Below are 19570 nucleotides of genomic sequence, written 5' to 3'. Positions count from 1 at the left end.
AATTATAAATTGGATCACTGTCCCCTCTAAAAGTTCATTCCCTCTTGTGATTTAGAGCTTCATTCCAAGTTAATTGGCTCTGGATTATTAAGTGTAATGAGTTAGTTCCCAATTCTAATACATCGAACCTGGGAGGTAGAAATTTGAAATATGCAGAAATTCTTTTTGTTTCTTGGGCCAAAGGCTTTTAGACCAAGTATGACTGAAGAATTATTTCTAATCAGCTTTTGCGTATAAGAGCTTCTGAGTTATTCCCTGGGGAGAAAAGTGGGGTGAAAATTTTAAAAAATATTTTAAGTTCATTGAAATGGCAAATTTTATGTCATATGTATTTTACCACAATTAAAAAATAGTAAAAAAAAATTTTAAGGTTCCCCGCCAAAATGTGAAGCTGATCTTTCTGACTCCATTGAATGGACACCATATTAAAATTGATATTGGATGGCATAACGCCATATAGATGCAGTGATCCTGAGGACACTGGATTATAGCATTTTAAAATAATTCACCTCTGTGATTTCTCAAACCCGTTTTAGCCCTATTTGCCATGATGGTTTGAGTCATGGAGTCCCATGCTATCTCCTGTCCCTGACCCACCCCAGCAGATGTGAATTCATTCTGCAGGGCTGGGCGCACCATGTGCCAGCTCCTGGTCCAGAGCCCAGAGACATGCTCACTGCTGTGCTGTGTTTTCTCTGAACAGTTTTCAGCTACAACACAGATTCCCGCCCGACGTGCGCCAACAGCAGACACCAGTGCTCCGTGCACGCAGAATGCAGGGACTTCGCCACCGGCTTCTGTTGCAGCTGCGTCGCCGGCTACACGGGAAATGGCCAGCAATGTGTTGCCGAAGGTACTCTGCTTTTCTGTGTTCGATTCGTGGGGGAGTAGGAGGGCGAGTGGAGTTACTGTTTCGGTGCTTGAGTTGCAATATTGCCTCTCCCCAGATCTCTAAAGGGGGGTGATGTGTCTAGTGGGGCAATGTTATTTAATCTCTCATTCTTTCTCATACTTCCTCTGGTGTTCCTCGGGGAGGTCTCTTTCTTTCCTGTGCCATTTCTCTAACTAGGAAATGACTGCCACTGGGAACCCATCTTCACAACTGCCTGTAGCTTGGGATAAAGGCTGAAGTTGATGACATTATGCGGCCTGGACCAGGAATTATTGATGCCTCTCATTTTCCTTGGTCTCTTTCAAACCTCTTAGTTGGTATTGCTCACAGACCTGACTATCCTAATGGTTGTTAAACCCCAGCAGGGCCATGGTAGGTTGGCATAGACCAAAGTATATACTGGGTGATGTCTGTGCCAGTCCCCCGTCCCTTTGGGTTTCTCTTTCTTGCCCCTGAAATCATAGCATGGTGATGGTGGACATAAGGGGTGCGCCAGTTAATTCTAGAGCACTCAACCCATTGTGGGGCTAATTCCAAAATGGATTCAGCTGTGGGGTGACATCACTTCTGAGCTCCGCTCCCCAAAGCACCAAGCAGTCCCAATGCTCTCAGGTGGTCAGAAGAATCTTCTCTGCCGAAGTCTAGGGGGTCCAGATAACAGTTTACTCAGAGTGAGCCCTAGGGGAGCCTGGGGCCATAAACTTGAATTGAAACAAAAGCAACAAAAACCCTACCATACTGAATATTTGTCCCTTCAGATGCCAAGTCTCTTCACTTGTCACTGGTCATTTTCCTGGTGTTTAATAAGGAACCTCAATTGCTTCACAAAATTTGACTAAACAAAACTCAGTTGGAAGAATGTGTCCTGTTTTCCAGATTCCCTGGAATCTATAGTTAAATAAGTTCTTTTAATTTGCTGTGTAAAAAAAAAAAAGTTTTCTTCTGGGTCACAATTAGATAAAGTGAGTTTTGTTGAATACTTACTTTGGCAATGAAAGGAAATTTTGTATACTTACTATGTTCATTTGGGGGATGTTTTTAACTTCTCTAAATGTGTTTTCTGTTTTCTTCTAAATCCCACCACCCCGGGCTGGTATGCCTTGCTGCTTTGTTGTAGGCTTGGCTTTTATACTGCCCTCACCCTGGGAGAAGCTTCCAAAATCCACAACAAAAGCTTATTCTCAGAAAGCAACCTCATTAGCTCTTCCCGTGCCACAGATCAGAGCTGGAAATACTGAGCAGTGTGTCTGGCAGCAAGCTCAGATATGATAAACTGTCTGGCCCCACATTTTGATATTATATACATGCCCCGTAAGAGTTGCATAGTCTAAATATTTGTCGGATTCTTGGTACTTTTGAAACATTTTTCTAGCTCAGAGTTTGGTTGAAAAAAATTGTTTGGTTTCCTTAACTTGGCTTTCCTGCTCATTTCTGTAATTGTTTGGGAATGCATTTTTTTTCGATATTAGTCTTCTAATTTCACAGCATTCTTCAGTATCATGACACAACTTGTGTGCAGAAAAACTTGGTATGTTGCGTGGCGTTGGCTTACCAGCCACCCTGTTAGCAACCCGGCATCCTGAACATAGCAAAAGGTCTTCAGAATGTGGGTGATGAGGCCCAGGTAGAAGCCCATCTAAGTTTATTCAGCAACTTTACTGGGAAATCTCTGTGCTCAGAAAACTCTGCTGAGACCGAGTGAGGGAATTGGGTGTGAAAGCCCATCCTAGCAATTTCTAAGCTGAGAAGAAAAGAAGACATGTACAATCAGTAACTGATAGAATTTAATGTACATCAAACCTGAACAGTCCAAAGTGACTTATTTAGCTCTTCTTTCGGTTTTTTTTAATGATTAACACACTTGTTTAAAGTAGACAATTTGGTAGTTTTTAGTATATTCACTAAGTCGTGCAACTGTCACCTCTAATTAGAACATTTTCACCACTCCAGAAAGAAATCCCATATCCATTCGCAGACACTCTCAGTTTCCCCAAGTCCCCCAGCGCCTGGCAGCAACTATCTGCTTTCTGTCAATATGGGTTTTTCTGTTCTGTACATTTCATGTAAATGGAATAATACAATTTGTGATGGCTTTTGTGTTTGGCTTTTTTCACCCAGCATAATATTTTCAAGGTTCATCCATGTGTTAGCATGTATCGGTGCCTCAGTCCTTTTTTCTAGCTAAATAATATTCCATTGCATGGATAGACCACATTTCATGTATCCATTCATCAATTGATGGACATTTGGGTGGTTCCTATTTTGGCTATTCTGAATAATGCTGCCAGGAACATTTGCGTACAAATTTTTATGGGGACATATGTTTTCTTTTCTTTTGGGCATATAACTCGGAGTTGGAATTGCTGAAAATCCACAATGAAAGCGTATTCTTTAAGTGCACTCTTCTGTGTAATAGAGGTCATATGGTAGCCTTCAGTGTTCTTATTTGAATACAAGAACAACATAATTTATTTAGATCTTTTCCTGATAAACACTAATAAATATATGCAAGTTATAAATTTTGAAACATTATAGAGATATAGAGTATAGAAAATGAAAGTTCACCCTATTGCCCTGAGTCAACCCCTGTGAGCAGTTTTGTGTACATCTGTTCAGGTGTATCCCTAGGTATATGCTAACATTTATTATTAATGTAATTTTGAAAACAAAAACGATATCTTACATATACTGTTTGGCAATTTATGAAAAATGATTTCAAATTACCCCAGTTGGTCTCACATTTTTCCCAGTGGTCTGAAAGGAACAATCAACACACATCCCAGCCCACAAGTGGGTCCTGGATCAGAGGGCATGTTTGTGTGGCCACGTGTGCTGACCTGGGCTGCATGAAGAGCCAGAACTCAGACCGGCAGTCCTAACCTGGGTCACGGGACTATTTCAGCCAGAGATGCTTGTTCGTATGTTATAGGTCAGGCAACCAAAGGCTCCAGATGCGCAGGACCATCCAGTCCAGCCCTGCCATCCCAGTGAAATTACTAATTCTGTCCCTTATACTCTCCAAAGTGATGGATTTTATGGTCACCTAGTTCTAGATCGCCTGTGATACTGTTCTTCTCTAAGATCATTTTACGTGCCCATAACTTCCTCCATCACACACAGCTCCCATTGGAGCCCCTTTCTTGCTGTCCATTACCAGTCAGCATGGGGGACAGAGAACAGGACCTGGAGCTTCTCAGGCTCAGAGACAGGCATGGTGGGTACTGTCTTGTTGGGAGCATGACGCACTGATCCCAAAGCCCTTTATTTAACACCGTTTTGCCTCTTTGCTTTATAGGTACAGGTCCTACCAGACATTTTTCTTTTGTGAAAGTCTGGCTTCTTCCTTTGTTTCTTGCTCAGGTTCCCCCCAGCGAGTTAATGGCAAGGTGAAAGGAAGGATCTTCGTGGGGAACAGCCCGGTGCCCATTGTGTTTGAGAACACCGACCTGCACTCGTACGTGGTAATGAACCACGGGCGCTCCTACACCGCCATCAGCACCATCCCCGAGACCGTCGGCTACTCCCTGCTCCCTCTGGCCCCTGTGGGAGGCATCATTGGATGGATGTTTGCAGTGGAGCAAGATGGATTCAAGAACGGGTTCAGCATCACAGGTACGTACAACAGACAGTAAAACCAATGGGCGCACAGTGGGGCCGGGGGTGAACGGAAAGGGAACTCCATGTCCGCAAACAACTTACTGATAAGTACTCTGTGGCTCCGGAAATAAGAAGTTGAGGTAAAATTATCAATATTTTTTCACTAATATATATTAATTAAGACTGTCTAGAATTGCACTGGGGTCAGGGAGTGATTTTGTGGTGGGGATTGAGAAAGAAGTCTCTGGCAGAGCGAATGTCATCACATATGCCCTCACCTCCCAAAGTGTGGGGCTCACAGGTTCCCTCGTGCTGCTTACCCAGCCTGCCTATCCTTCCAGACCAATCTGAGACTGATATTTAACATTCCCTCAGTATCTGCTTGCAGAAAAGGAACCTGTCGTTTCTAGCTGGTAAATTTAGCTGGTAAATTATAGTCAAGATTTTAAACATAATCCAATAAACATAATCCTAACTCTTAGGACCTGAGTTTCCTTGGAGTGTCTTAGACACTGTGCCCTGTCAGGGAAAGCTCAGCCTTTAGCGGACATAAGGGTAGATGGTTGGGGGTACATTCCCCAAGTGTAGTGATGGCCTCTCCCATGCTCTGTGCACCTGTGCATGCTGGAGTCCCTTTCCTGGGGACAGTTCAGGTGAAGAACAGATGAAGTGTCCTTCATTTCTGGCTACTTTCAGGACCTGGAGCCTGTTGTCTGGGGCACAGGTACATAGCCACCGCCCCTGAAGACCTAGGCCTGCCTTCTCCCTACTGCTCAGCCTCAGTGGAGCCTCAGCCATGGCTTAACTGTGGAAACACGGCTAAAAGCAGGATCTCGAGGCTTTACACCGCAACCCTCCAAAAGTTACAGAGCGTAGATGTAACTCCCTGAAGTGTGGCCATTTTAAGAAAGGAGAGGCTATATATTTGAAAAGGGGTGAACCCACCCATCAGATATCTAATTTATGGCCTAATTGTTTTTTTGTCCCTGTCCCTCAGGCATGTGTATCCTGAGTATTTAACCACTTTCATGCTCATTCCTTTACAGACATAGTCGAGATTTGCAGTCAGACACACAGACCCTACTCCTCCCCTGAACAGCTTTTTGTAGGGTGTTGCTTTGTATGAGAGTTAATTTAATTTGGTAATACGTTCTAACACACACCGATTTGGGGTGGGGGTGCTAAGGAAGCATTTACAAACTCCCTACAACAGCAAATCTTTGTTACTAAAATGGTCTTTCTTAGTTGTCCCTGGACCCGTGTTGTCAGCTGGATATCTTCCTGGAACTGGGGTACTAAAAAGTAGAAGTTGTCAATTCTTTCTGCAAAGTGCCAGATAGTAAATATTTTAAGCTCTGCCTAAATACTTCAGGCTATACGATCTCTGTTGCAACTACTGAACTCTGTCACTGTAGAGAGAAAGCAACCATAGGTGATATGCAAAGGAATGAGCATGACTGTGTTCCAATAAAACTTTATTAATAGCACTGAAATGTAAATGTCATGTAGTTTTCACATATCATGAAATATTCTTTTGATTAAAAAAACATTTAAAAATGTGAAGACCATTCTTAGCTCAAGGGTTGCTAGTGGGATTTAGCCCCAGGGATGTAGCATGCCAGCCCCTGTCTCAATGGGTGTATGTACATGTGGACAAGGGGAGACACTGGAAGAGGAAGAAATAGTTTTCCCTGCACAGACCCAGGAGAGTTCCTGAGCCAACACCCTTGAGTGTGCTCCTGGTGTGGTTTCTGGTACTGGTGATGGTTTGCCCTGAACAAGTCACCCAACCTGACCAGGACTTAGCTGACACCTTGGAGCTCTTGACATCTGGCAGAGCACCGTTTAACGTACTGGATCTCATCTCATCTCCACAAGATACAGTGTGTCCCTTTTTTTATTGTCAGGAATTGGAGGCTTAGTGGGGTTAAGTTCACCTGACCAGTACTTAGCATAGTTGAGCGTTAAACCCTGGTCCCCTACGTTTTCAGCACAACCCCTGAGCCAACGCATCTCAATGCTGGTTTGTGGCTAGGAAGGAGCTTCTCGTGCATGACTCAGTTGGGCCACATGGATATCCCAGCTCTGTCCTTAGTGTCATCAGCCCCATTTCTACCAAGCAAACTGAAGCACCCCTCTCCTTGATGACCAGCACTGTGAGCCGAGGGAGAGCACGAGGGTGGCTTCCCTGATAGCAAAGTAACAGACTGACCTTGCTTTCCAGGGGGTGAGTTCACCCGCCAGGCCGAGGTGACCTTCGTGGGACACCCGGGTAGGCTGGTCATCAAGCAGCGGTTCAGCGGTATCGACGAGCACGGACACCTGACCATCGACACGGAGCTGGAGGGCCACGTGCCACATATCCCGGTTGGCTCCTCGGTGCACATCGAGCCCTACACGGAGCTCTACCACTACTCCCACAATGGTGAGGGGACAGCCTGGTGCTCACCATGGGCTCCTGGCCACCACTGCCACAGCCCAAGCTGGTACAGTCTCCTGGGCTTCAGAGAGGGAAATACATGGGGCGATACTTTACGAAATTACCTTGCCCTCTTATTACAGATAGTACACAATTCCTGTAGAGAGTTTAGTGCAGAAATAAAATAAGCATAACCTAGAGTTGTAAAACCAGGATATCCTTATCAGTATAAATATATTTCTTTTCAGCCTTTCCCTAGTATGTACTATATAAAAAATCCCGAAATATATATACCAACCCCATATAATACTCCAGCATAAATATCTCAACATACTATACAATTTCAAAATGAAGTAATATAATTTTATTATACTATATATCTACATGGAGTTTTTAACTTTTTATTTTAAATAATTTCAAATTTACAGAAAAGTTGAGAAGAGCACAATTTCCACATACCATTGACTCCACTTCACCAGCTAACATTTTGCCACATTTACTTTATCATTCTCTCTCTCTCTCTCTCTCTTTCTCTCTCTCTCTCATTATACATATATATAATTTTTTGAAAGTTGTAGATATTATAATCTTTTATCCCTAAATACTTCATGTGTTTTCTTATATAAGTATATTCTCTTACATGGACGCAGTACAATAATCAAAATCAGGAAATTTAACATTGATGTAATACTATTATATAATCTACAGTGAGGTATACAGTCTATTTAAATAAAATCGCAATCATGCCACATTATTATAGCTTCACTTTTCCAGTTAATGTCGAATCATGAATATCTTATGGTTTTATTAAGTAGGCTTTGAAAACACTTTTTAATGAATCTGTACAACTTTTATTGATTTAAACCATTCTGTTTTCTAAAGCTTGGGTTAGTTCCAGTTTTCCCTTCTCATAACAAGTTGAAATGACCATCTTCATTATAAATCTTGACCGAATTTCTGATTCTTTTCTAAGACTCAATTCCTAGAAACAGATGTGCTGAGTCAAATAATAAGAACCTTTTCAAGGCTCTTATTAAATTGCCGAAGGTTGCACCAATTACCAAGGCTTTGTGGCTTGGTTAGCTCTCCTGAGGGGACGAGAGAGGGTGACTAAGAGGTGGAATGAGTAGCAGGACCCCAGCCTGTGGTCAGCCTGCAACCAGATGGTGTTTCTGGCAGCCCAGCACGTGGGAGCTGGACAAGAAGCAGCTTACACTAATCTTTTATTTATCCTCTGGCTTTATTTTGAACTACAGCAGAGCACACAAATATAAAGACTCTTTTATACTTTTTTTTAAAAATAGGAAGTTGAGAGTTTCATGGCAGGGGTGAAAAGCAGGGTCTCTTGAGTGGGGAAGACTTTCTTCTCTGTTGAGGTTTGCTCATAGCACTTAGTAAATTGTCAGAAACTGACTACTGAAACTCATTTCATGTCTTATTTTTTAATGTCAGAGAACAACTTGATCTAGGATTATACATAAGAACCACTATTTATTGACTCTTAAGTGAAATAAATTATATGAAGCAGTCAGCACTGTGCTAGTCACATGGTAAGTGTTCCTTGAGTGGTAATTGATCTTAATAAAAGTATTGGCCTGCTTGGTTCCAGAAACTTGGCATACATTACCTCATCCTCATCCCAACCCATGCTCTAAAGGAAACTGAGGCTAAAGAAGTTAGCGACCAGCCTGTGATCACACAGGTTATGAGTGATGGTGCGAGGTGTGAGTTCAGGTGTATCTGCTTCCAAGCGTGGCCTCTTTCCACCAGACCTTAACCTCTGGGTTGGTTCTTGGTGGCTTAGGAACTTATAGAGAAGCACTTGATGAGAAAAAGCAACAAATATTAGTGATGCAAATAATACCAATAATCGTATGGGAAATCTAGGTAGCACAGAAATGAAGGCTCTTATTTACCTTCTGCACCTGCTCTCTCCCCTGGTAGCACTGTGGGCAGGGGATACTGCTGATGGTTTTAAGACTGCATCTTTACGCTGCCTCCTTTGTCTCCCTCCTGCCCTCCGCCATCCCAGTGATCACGTCTTCCTCCACCCGGGAGTACACTGTGACACAGCCTGAGCAGGATGGCACTGCTGCTTCAAATGTCCACGCCTACCAGTGGCGCCAGACTATCACCTTCCAGGAGTGTGTCCACGATGAGTCCAGGCAGGCCTTGCCCAGCACCCAGCAGCTCTCGGTGGACAGCGTGTTTGTCCTGTACAACCAGGAGGAGAGGATCCTGCGCTATGCTCTGAGCAACTCCATTGGGCCCGTGCGGGGTAAGAGACGGCAGCTCGGGCGTGTGTGCTGCACGTCTGTCTCTCCTCTGTGATGTGTTGTTTTCTGTCTCCTACTCAAGTAGGAAGAAAATTATGCTAAAATATCTTCCTTACAGAAAAAAATGTCTCGACATCTGTGATTTCTTAGAAAGCCTCCCTGTCTCTGTTCAGCTAACCTAAGACCTGCTCATTATTTGGTTTGGGGAGGAGTGAAGAATGCTCACCTGTGAGTTACCTTAAAGATCAGGCCATCCAAGCCTGCAGCTGGCCTTGGCGGGGCTTTTAAAATACTCAACCCTGAAAGAAATGTGTGCTCAGAGCCTGAGGAAATCTAAATAAGATCTGATGAAAGTCAGGCACGGAGCCTACAACAAACTGTCCTGTGACGGCACCTTGTAGGTGCTGAGGTCTGGTCTGTGGGTGCTTTTGGCTGCATGAAAGGAACTGGCATTTTGGGGAGCTACTGTGACATCTCAGTCAGATTTCACATCGTCCAAATTTCTGAGCCCCAAGGGTTCTGCATATTTGGGGTCCTGGAGTTAAGGTCTTTCATTTTTTTCAGTTATTTTGGTTCGCCTGCCATACCCAGGTCACTTCTCCAGTTGGTCACATTTGTCCTCATCTGGCTCCATGGAGCAGGAGGGCAGGTGTCTTCTTCCTCCTTTGATAGCTGTAGCTCTAGGCAAATAGTAAATGGCCAGATAGTAAGTATTTTAGGCTTTGCCAGCCATCCAGATCTCACAGATCTGTCACAGATCTCACTTCTGCCATCGTGCACAAAAGCATCCATAGACTGTATGCAAGCGAATGGGTGTGGCTAGTTTCCAGTGAAATTTGATTAACGAAAACAGGCATGGGGCCTGTGGGATGTGGTTTGCTGGTCCTGCCCAGGGTGACACAGGAGGCAGCTGCTTTCCTGTCCGGTATTTTTGCCGTAGACATCTTTGTCGCAAACATTTTGGCTACAAACATTTTCACCCCCTAATTGTCTGTAAGGCAATCTCGTCATAAAAAGAGATAAAATACAGGTTTTTCCTGCTCTCTGAAAGTAGAGAGTGCCTATTGAAACCTTCCCTGAGCCCAAATGGCCTAACCTGCTTTTTGAAAGTTCACTGTTACACCACTTCACTTTTACGAAAGACCTACATATGTAAGGGAATGCTTTTGCGTAAAAGCAAAAACCCTTTTTGGATTTTCTTTGCTTACCAGAAATGGCATTAATGTGGGTCTTTCAATGGTAGAGAAAATAGTTAAATAGTGGTTGTCTTGAAACAGCATTCTTCCAGATGCCGATGACTTTTACCCTAAGAGTTCGCTGGCTACTTATTCGAAACAACTACAGGGGAGGAGACAGGGAGGCTGAGGGACCTCTCTGAGGCACCGAGGTGAAGCCACATTTCCCACAGAATGAAATAAGGGCTTAGGTACAATCACAAAGTGAGATCAGTTATTTACGCAGTATTGCCATGAATCTACACACATTTGAAATGTATTCAAATAGTCTGTATTTCACAATAAGGTCTTTTAAATTTTATGAAGTCTTTTTTAATGTCCTTCTTTAATTGTCATGATTTTATCTTTTTTTACGCACAATCGCCTTACGGACAGTGAATTATATGGTGGAAATGCTTGCAGCAAAGATGCTTGAGGGAAAGTACCTAGCACCCTGGTTCCCTGTTCCAGGCCCCCCACCCCCTGGTCCTCGGTCTTGCCTTCCTCTCTGGAAGGAGGAACCTGCAAGGGTTTCTGAGGACTTACCTGGTTTCAATGTCTCTGCCTTCACAGATGGCTCCCCTGACGCCCTGCAGAACCCTTGCTATCTCGGCACTCATGGGTGTGACACCAACGCGGCCTGCCGGCCTGGCCCGGGGACACAGTTCACCTGCGAGTGCTCCATCGGCTTCCGAGGAGATGGGCGCACCTGCTATGGTACAGCCGTCTGTTCTGAGTGGGAGGTGGCATGGGAGACAGGCTGGGAGGAGGTGTCCAGATCCTGTACCAGATGGAGGGTGTGGGTGGGGGAGGAAGCGCCTTGCAGGAGTGTGATGGCATGCCATGCTCCACACTCGGTGTCCCCTCAGTAATGTCAGGGGCACTGCCCCTTTCTTTCCTCTGATCGAATGCACAGAGTCTAAGCAGCGGAGCAGAATTTGTAAAGCCATACGCCACTGTAAGAACACGGGTGTAAAAGGAAGGTCAAGTCAGCCCTGTTTATAACACTCATAACTGTAACGTCTCCAGGCATGTTTGTGTGAGCTGATTCACAAACACCATCTCATTTAATTCAACAACTAGTGAAACAATCTCTCTTTTAAAAATTGTTTTTAATTATGGTAAAATACACATAATATAAAATTTGTCATTTTAACCATTGTTAAGTGTACGATTCAGTGGCACGAAGTAAGTACGTTCACCTTGTGCAACCATGACCATCATCCATCTCTAGAACTTTTTCATTTGTAAAACTGAAGCTCTGTTCCCACTGAACAACAACTTCCCATCCTCCTGCCTCCCACCCCTGGCTCCCAACATGCTATTTCATGAATGTGACTCCTCCAGGGACCTCATATAAGTGGAACCATACAGTATTTGTCCTTTTGTGACGGGCTTATTTCACTGAGCATGGTGTCCTCAAGGTTCCTCCATGTTGTACCAGGTGTCAGAACTTCTTTCCTTTATAAGGCTGAATAATATTCCATCGTATGCATATACTACATTTTAAAAAATCCATCCGTCAGTGGATGCTTGAGTTGCTTCAATTCTTTGGCTACTATGAATAATGCTGCTATGAACATAGATGTACAAATATCTGTTTAAGTTCCTGCTTTCAACTCTTTTGGGTTTATACCCACAAGTGGAATTGCTGGATCATACGGGGATTCTGTGTGTGAATTTTGAGGAACTACTGTACTGTTTTCCACAGCAGGTGGACCATTTTACATTCCCAATAGCAGTGTGCAAGGGCTGCAATTTCTCCACATCCTCACCAACACTTATTTTCTGTTGTTTTGACAGTGGCCATCCTACTGGGTAGGAGATCCATTTCTGTTTTTATAGATGAGAAAATTGAGGCTCGTTAAAGTAAGTCAGTGACAGAGTACTGGAACTGAAGTCTCTGACTGAAGTGTGTATATTACGCTGTCTCCTCATTGCACTTATTATTTATACTTTAATTTCAAAGATTTTCACATAGATGTACTTTCACATATGTTTGTTACTAAATTGGAATTTGCTACCGTGTTTCCCCGAAAATAAGACCCAACCGGACCGTCAGCTCTAATGTCTTTTGGAGCAAAAATTAATATAAGACCTGGTCTTATTTTACTATAATGTACGACTGGGTCTTATAATATAATGTATTAATTTTTGCACCAAAAGACGCATTAGAGCTGACGGTCCGGCTGGGTCTTATTTTCAGGGAAACAGTACCAAGGCGGACTCAATGAAGAGTTCTTAAGCCAGAGGCAACTGGTGCAGGAATGTCAGGTGCTCAACCCGTGCTACCTCACTCTGCGCCTGAGGGCTCACTAATGAATGTGAGGAATGCTTTAGAAGTCAGCTTTACTAGTGAAATGAAGGGCATACATACGTACATTTGTCCAGAAAGACGAGCAGCCCCTTCAAGTGACTGGGGTATAAGAATCTGGTGAGCCCTGCAGCCTTGGAATTTGGAAACCATGTGTTAGGTCTGGAATTCCATGCCTCCAATTAAGGGCGGCTTTCGCGTGCTGATTTAACCTGACGCTTCGCAGGCCCTGCTGGCAGCATATTGCTATGTTTGCTTCCGGCTAAAACTTTATGTCAGGTGCTCACAGGAACGGGTTGTACAGTTGTTTAGCCAACTTGCTGATAACTTTGTACACATGGTGGAATTTAATCTGAGACTCGTCTTCCTTGTAACATATCACTGTGTGTGAGGGAGGGCATAGTTCCTACTCACTTCGGATCATGAGAGTTCCCCAGTATTTCCACAAAAAGCCCGACAGCCTTGAGTGGCTGGATTGGCTCAGGCCAGTTTGAAGCAGCCTGAATCTGTGTGTGTGAGCAGAGTCCTCCCAGGACCATGAAGATGGGGATGGACACCACACAGGGGTGGGGCGCCCTCATTTCTCAGCAGAAGCATATACTTCCTTAGTCTTTATGGAGCCCTGCTTCGATTTCATAAGACAACAATATTAGTAAAGCATGGAGACACCCCAACCTGTTGCTGCTCAACCCTTGCCTCTGGCTGACCCCACTCTTGGGGCCTGAACGGGTCGTCGTGGGAGTGTTTGCTTCACTTCACAAGGAGCAACCAGCCATGCTTGATGTAATCCGCTGCTCTCCTAGAAAACCCTCTGGTGTCCTCGCTCAGGAAGACAGGTGGTCGTGTGTGGACTTGCTTTTGTCCTGTGGTTAGTCCTCGTTCTGGCAGATTAACACTGTGGAATGTGGGTATACTCCCAGTCAGGTTATGTTTTGTTCTGGGTCATTAGGGTGTGCCTCAAAGTGTTAATGCACTGAGACAGTAGGCTGTTGATAGGAAATTGCATTAAGCAGATCACTTCATGTGTTATTTTGGCTTGGAGAGGGCCTCAGGAAAATGAGGATGAGCCGCTGTAATTGTGTGTGGATGGCATTGATGTAATGATAGATGACATCCACAAGGCTGGTCAGACACTGCAGAGGGGCCCTTCATGGTAATTTGGAGATTTCCAGTTGAATCACCAAGCTCCAGTACCTGGGAGAATGGCCTCCATATAGTTCTCAACTGGGCGTCAGTAGAGATCGTTTCAGATAGTCTCTCTTGAGTAATTTGGAGTACGCACTAGCATTTAACAAATCACTCATGAGACTCTTCTCAAAGCCTGGCCTTTATAAAAGGGTTAAATTGGAGAAACTTAGAGTTGTTGAAAATGTGTAGCCACTCTGAAAAAAGTCAAAAAGGAAGCAGTAATTACAAGAATCATCCCAGGATTTTCCTGTTGGGTTAGAGAATGATTTATGTCACAGGAAATCTCTTCCCAGAGATGAGGTTCACCAGATATTCACTAATAAGAACAATAATCTCCAAGCACACGTTATGGTGTCTTATGAGAGACAGTTATCCCTATTTCACTACTTCCACTAAAGAAAGGATTAAAGTCCTGGCCTCAATTCATAGAAGGGAAGATTTAAATTAGACATTAGGAGGATTTCCAAACTGCAATTTCCAAACTGCAAGGACCATGAGATATTAGAGGGGAAATTGCTCGAGTCTTGCTCGAAAGACAAGGTGTGTAGCCCAGCTTGGGTCCTATGTGTAGGCCTGCATGGAGATGGAGGTTGGGGTGGGGACCATCATCCCGTGGGTCCCCAGACACTGTCTGCCAGTGGCTCTCCAGATAGGGAGTGAGGGATGAGCACCCGCCTAATCATCTGTGAGCTTTTTCAAAACACACAGCCTCCCTTTCCAGAAAGCTTTCCAGGGGGCATGCAACTTGGAAAAGTTCCCCGGGTGATTTTGTTCTGTCCCTTGGATTCGAAACTGTTGCTCTGTGCTAGTGTGCTTCAGCAGTGGAGTCCCCGCCGTGGGGCCCTGCCGTCTGCACCCTGCACCCAGACATCTGTGCTGGGAGTGTCCTCTGAGCTGTGGAGGAGAAGCCGTGGGAGCCGAATGGTCTTTTTCTGTCATGTTGGAGCAGCAGCTGGTGGATGGAGCAGTGAAGTCTACGCCCGCTGAACCCTCCCACCTCCAGCTCCAGCTCGTGGAAGTGGCCTCCTCGGGAGGGGCTTTGTTCCATAACCTTCCAGCTGTGCCTGGAGCCGCCCTCTTGCCTGAGATCTGGTGTCTGAAACATTTCACAGAAATATTCATTACAGTATATTTTTAAAAAGCTGAATACCATTTGGTTTGGGTTTTTTCCTGGGTTTAGGTCCACTCTCAGGTAAAGGTGCTGTCTATTGTGTTATATCTAGTGATGTATGACGAGGTTTAAACCAGGTCTTCATTTTTTTAAAAACTCACTTGTAGATATTGACGAGTGCGCAGAACAGCCCTCGGCGTGTGGGAGCCATGCCCTCTGCAATAACCACCCAGGAACCTTCCGCTGTGAGTGTGTGCAGGGCTACCGGTTTTCAGATGAGGGCACGTGCGTGGGTAAGTTCTGTAGGTCGATGGGATTTTCAAAATCTTTATTCGTATGGTGTATGTTAGTACCTGTGTAAAAGGTATTGCTCCAGGTAATTATTCTGGCTGAGAGCGAAGGTGCCAGGTTCTGGAGTTGGGCGGCCAGTTTATAAAGATGAACCCGACTTCCAACTCCCTGGGGCATCATGTGTACCAGGAACAAGTACTGTTACTGTCTACACTAGTAAGACCATCACCTCGCCTGCTGCAAGCTGTGTTGTCATGCGGGAGACCCTGCTCGCTGCGCCATTTGTCATGCGGGGCGGCCTGTGGGGTCTCTGCTCCCGCTCCCCACATAACGCAGGATATGGTGAGGCCAAAAAGGAACACCCACGGAGACATAGGTAGGGGAGTCATACCACTATATTCTCTCTGGTGGCACTATACTCTCACTGGAGGCTGGATCCACACTGTCCGCAAACCGCCATCCACGCTTGCCAGCCCAGCCGCCATCTTCTTGCTAGCCCCCATTCTTTGCTCTTCTCTTTCTGCTGGCGTAGCCACAGCAGTTATATTAGTGGCCAATGGCTCACTGGTTACAGCTGACGGCCAACTAGCCACAGCTGATGGCCATGCAATCACAGTTGATGGCCATTTACTACCTGAGCCAGCACCTATCTATGTGAGGTCGAGAGCCTGTAAACTACTTTCTGGGGCTCTGCCCCCACATGTGTATTATGTTCCCTTCTTACAGAACTCCTTTTAATTCTTTCTTTTAACACCTATTAAAACAATTAGACTTGTTTCTCCTTAAATTAGTGGCCTTGAGATTCATGTGAAGGGACCACCTTGTAGGCACTTGTGTCATTACCTGCCTTGGACTGAATTCTTTCTGATTTACATCTCACATTCCCTTTTGGGCCATTCTACTTAGGGATTTCAATGTTACAGCCTCAGTCATAACAGCACTTCTGAGCCCTGTCAGAGTGAGTGAGTTGAGGGTATTACTTCAGCTAATTATGCTTTAGGTTGACGATGCTTTTGGTGATGGTGATGATGGGCCAGCCACAAAGAGCCAGATCATTTGATTTTTTCCACGTTTTCCTTACTGCTGCACTTTGACCTGTTGGTTCTAAAAATTTTAAGTTCAAAGGTTCTTGGAGATTTCCAGTCTGGAGAGCAGTGTGCTGAATGGGCCATCTGAACTCAATATCTCTTCCCTGAACTCAATTTAAAACAGATTTCTCTTTTACTGCCTCAGTGACCCACCTCCTTGCCCTTCCGTGCTGTTTACTAAATCCTAGCGTGCTTTCTGTTTGTTCCATCTTGAAGCTCGGATGAGGTTGCCAAGCTCGCAGGGTGAGGTGGAGTCCTGAGGGTGGGAGGGAACAGGCAGTTCTCATAGTTTGAGTATGACCCAAACAGCTGGGAATTGAGAGAGGCCAGTCTCTTTGCACAGAGTTGAGATTTCAGTTCTCCTAAAGTTCCTTGTATTTTTTTTTTCAATAGAGAACAATTTCTATGTGTTTGGTCTGATTTCCTTCTCTGCTGTTTAAGATGGAGAGTCAAAGGTTTATTTTTCCTGGCAGCACCTTTTCCATTACATTTCAGCTCCAACTTGGGTAGTGGGTCCTTGACCCTTTGGGTGGTAAAGTACAGTCCTGGGACAGTGTGGTGGGCATGGTGCCCTGGGTTTCTGGATCCAACCATCCCTGACATCACATCCACACTCACTGGAGAGGCAGGATGGGGTGCAAATGTCTACTCGTAGGCATTTGACTTTGAGGAAGACACTGAACCTCTCAGTTCCTCACCTGTAAAATGAGGGGACCAGACTGGGTCATGGGTTTACTGTGTCCCATGAGCCCTTGGAGCTGGCTCAGGAGCTGCTGAAGAGGCTACAAGGAAGCTGTGGGCAGACTCTTGTCCTCTGTGCCCCGACCTCCCGTTTTCTATATGTCAAATTATCAGTAAGATTTTATTGGGATCCCATTGCTCAGAAACAAGTGTGAAAACTGCCTGGAGGTCATGAAGTTCTATAAGACCAGGCATCGTGAGGCTTCCTGTTTCTCCCTCTGCCTGTAGACCCTGTGCAGTTCTGGCCACTGGGCTCTTCACCCCTTTCCGTGAGCTCCTTTAAGACTCACTGTGTGGAGAGATGGCTTACTGGGTCAAACCGAGTCTTCCTAAAGGCATCCAAACTAGCAACTCTGGCTTCTCACTGCATAATTTAGTGGTCAGTTTCGCCTCCCCCGGAATTCTTTATTAAGACAGTATCCTGATTGGAAGGCTGGGTTGGGAAAGTTTCTCTCTGGGTCAGAGCAGGGAAAGATGAGGAAAGAATCTGGAACGTTTAGGAGGCCGGCTCTGCCCTGCCAGCTGTGAGGGTCTGGGGCTCAGGCAGGGCACGTGGGCTGGCCAGAGGAAATTATCTGTTTGTGATTAGAATCTATTATGGATCGCTTCTCAGCCTTTTGGCTAAGAGCAAGTGTGGAATCCACTATGGGAAGGGCTGCTTCATGGAAGTCCATGTTTGGTATTTTCTGTAAACCTGTGACTTTCTCTTTTCTGCTGGGTGAAAACTTTTATGTCTAATTGGAACGTGCAGAGTATGTTTACATAAAGGAAACATGGGCCTCAGCTTGCCTATGAAACACCTTTGTATGGGGATGTAGATGCAGCTCTGAGTGGACACAGCCCTACAATATGTGGCCTGGTGTATGGAGCGTTCGGAAGTCTGAGGTCCCAGGAGCCCTCTCTGCAGCATCTTTTTGAACAGCCTCGTACACCTGCCCACCTGTCAGGCAGGACATAGCCAGGCTTAGGCTAGAGGCTTAGCCTTGCCTCACTCAGCATTCCTGTTCTCCCTCCCTTCCCTGTCATATTGTTAGGGGAAATCATTTTCAGGCATTCGTTGTTGCGATCTTATTCTCAGTAACAGAGGCTGTGTGAGACCACTGTACTTAGAGCTCTTTTACACCTTGCCCTTTCTCTCCTTTCAATTATGTGACTTCTTTCACCAGTTTGTCCTTCCTCTTTCTCAGCATTTCCTTCCTTCCCCCTCGTTCCCTCATTTCCCAGCCCAGCCAACCTACAGGTGGCTCTCGGGAACCATTGTCAGGTGGGTGGCAGCACCTCAGAACCAGCCACCCGCTCTGCTGATTCATCAGGGTATGGTCCTAGGAAAGTGAAACCCCAATTTACAATTTGATTGTAATTAATTTTTAATTCCCATTTGGAGCCCAGTTTTTTCTCCTTTCCAGAACTTTCCCCTTCATCTCGCTTTGCAGCTTCCCATTGGTTGAATGGGTAGGGACGGAGTTGCAGGGAAATTGCAGCTCTGAAAGGTCAGAAGCCTTTGAGGATAGCACAGCTGGGCACACTGGTGTCCCCTCATGGATATCAGGTCTCCTTTAGGTGGCTGGGTCAGCGGCTCAGTCTGTCCTGGTTTTAAAATTACTCTTCTTTGAATGGATATAATCAGGAAGACCATCGAGGAACTGCATTTGTGTGATGACTGAGGAAAACTGCCCGGGCTGTCAAGAGCCTTAGGAAAGACTATCATTTTAACTGATGTGAAACAGTCACTGAAAGTTGCTTTCTTTATTTTAAAAATGAAAAGGCTAGAACCAAACTGTCCGGAGCTGTAAAGCTGGCTTTTAAAGCTTTAAAAAGAAAAGTGCTTTGGCATGAAAAATGGTCTTACATAAAGAAAAACATGATTTAAAACATTAAATTGTAAACTGCCTTTTGCTATAAGTGATTTGACGATGATAGAAACCCACGTGAAGATGATGGCTGGGCAGGGGACGTTATGACCTCCACGTGCTGGCCGTCAGGTCCTCCTCTGTTAGTAAGGGTGGGGCAAAGGGAGGCGCCGAGCGAACGATTTATAAAATATTCCCTCACCAGCTATAAATGACAAATATTTGATGTAAGAAATAGAGACGAGGAAGTGCAGGGAGGCTCATCTCCGGTTGTTCTGTCTGAACATATGTTTCCTACCTTTCCTGGGTCCCCACCTCTTTGAGAGTGTTTCCTTTCACATTTTGTAGTTGAGGGAGTTTGGGGCAGAGGACCCTAGAGAAAGGAGGAACATTACACATGATGGGAAGTGAGAGGAGAGAAAAGTGTCCAAGAGAACAGGACTGTGCCCATGGACTGGTAGATATAATCCAGGTTACTGTTTTCCACACGGAAATTGGGACCACTTGTAGCAATTTAAATCCCGGCCACCCTTTGGCCCACGAGACTGGGTGCGACAGTGCCGGTCCGTGGGAGGTAGTTGACATTCTT

The 19570-nt window shown here is 45.1% G+C and overlaps 1 protein-coding gene across 2 annotated transcripts in view; it reads left to right on the top strand.

Moving 5' to 3' along the window:
* NID1 (nidogen 1) overlaps positions 1-19570 on the top strand; it is a 71278-nt gene that overhangs the window by 22657 nt on the left and 29051 nt on the right. For both annotated transcript variants that reach the window (XM_019746976.2, XM_074316728.1), the window contains 6 exons: positions 704-853; positions 4253-4504; positions 6714-6914; positions 8941-9186; positions 10972-11115; positions 15179-15304. In XM_019746976.2, the coding sequence (XP_019602535.2) occupies positions 704-853; positions 4253-4504; positions 6714-6914; positions 8941-9186; positions 10972-11115; positions 15179-15304 (1119 nt within the window). The remainder of the gene's footprint in view (positions 1-703; positions 854-4252; positions 4505-6713; positions 6915-8940; positions 9187-10971; positions 11116-15178; positions 15305-19570) is intronic.

Source organism: Rhinolophus sinicus, linkage group LG12, assembly GCF_036562045.2.
Source record: "Rhinolophus sinicus isolate RSC01 linkage group LG12, ASM3656204v1, whole genome shotgun sequence".
Taxonomy (NCBI): Eukaryota; Metazoa; Chordata; class Mammalia; order Chiroptera; family Rhinolophidae; genus Rhinolophus; species Rhinolophus sinicus.
Note: the sequence above shows the minus strand (reverse complement) of the source record. Positions and strands in the feature narration are given on the sequence as shown.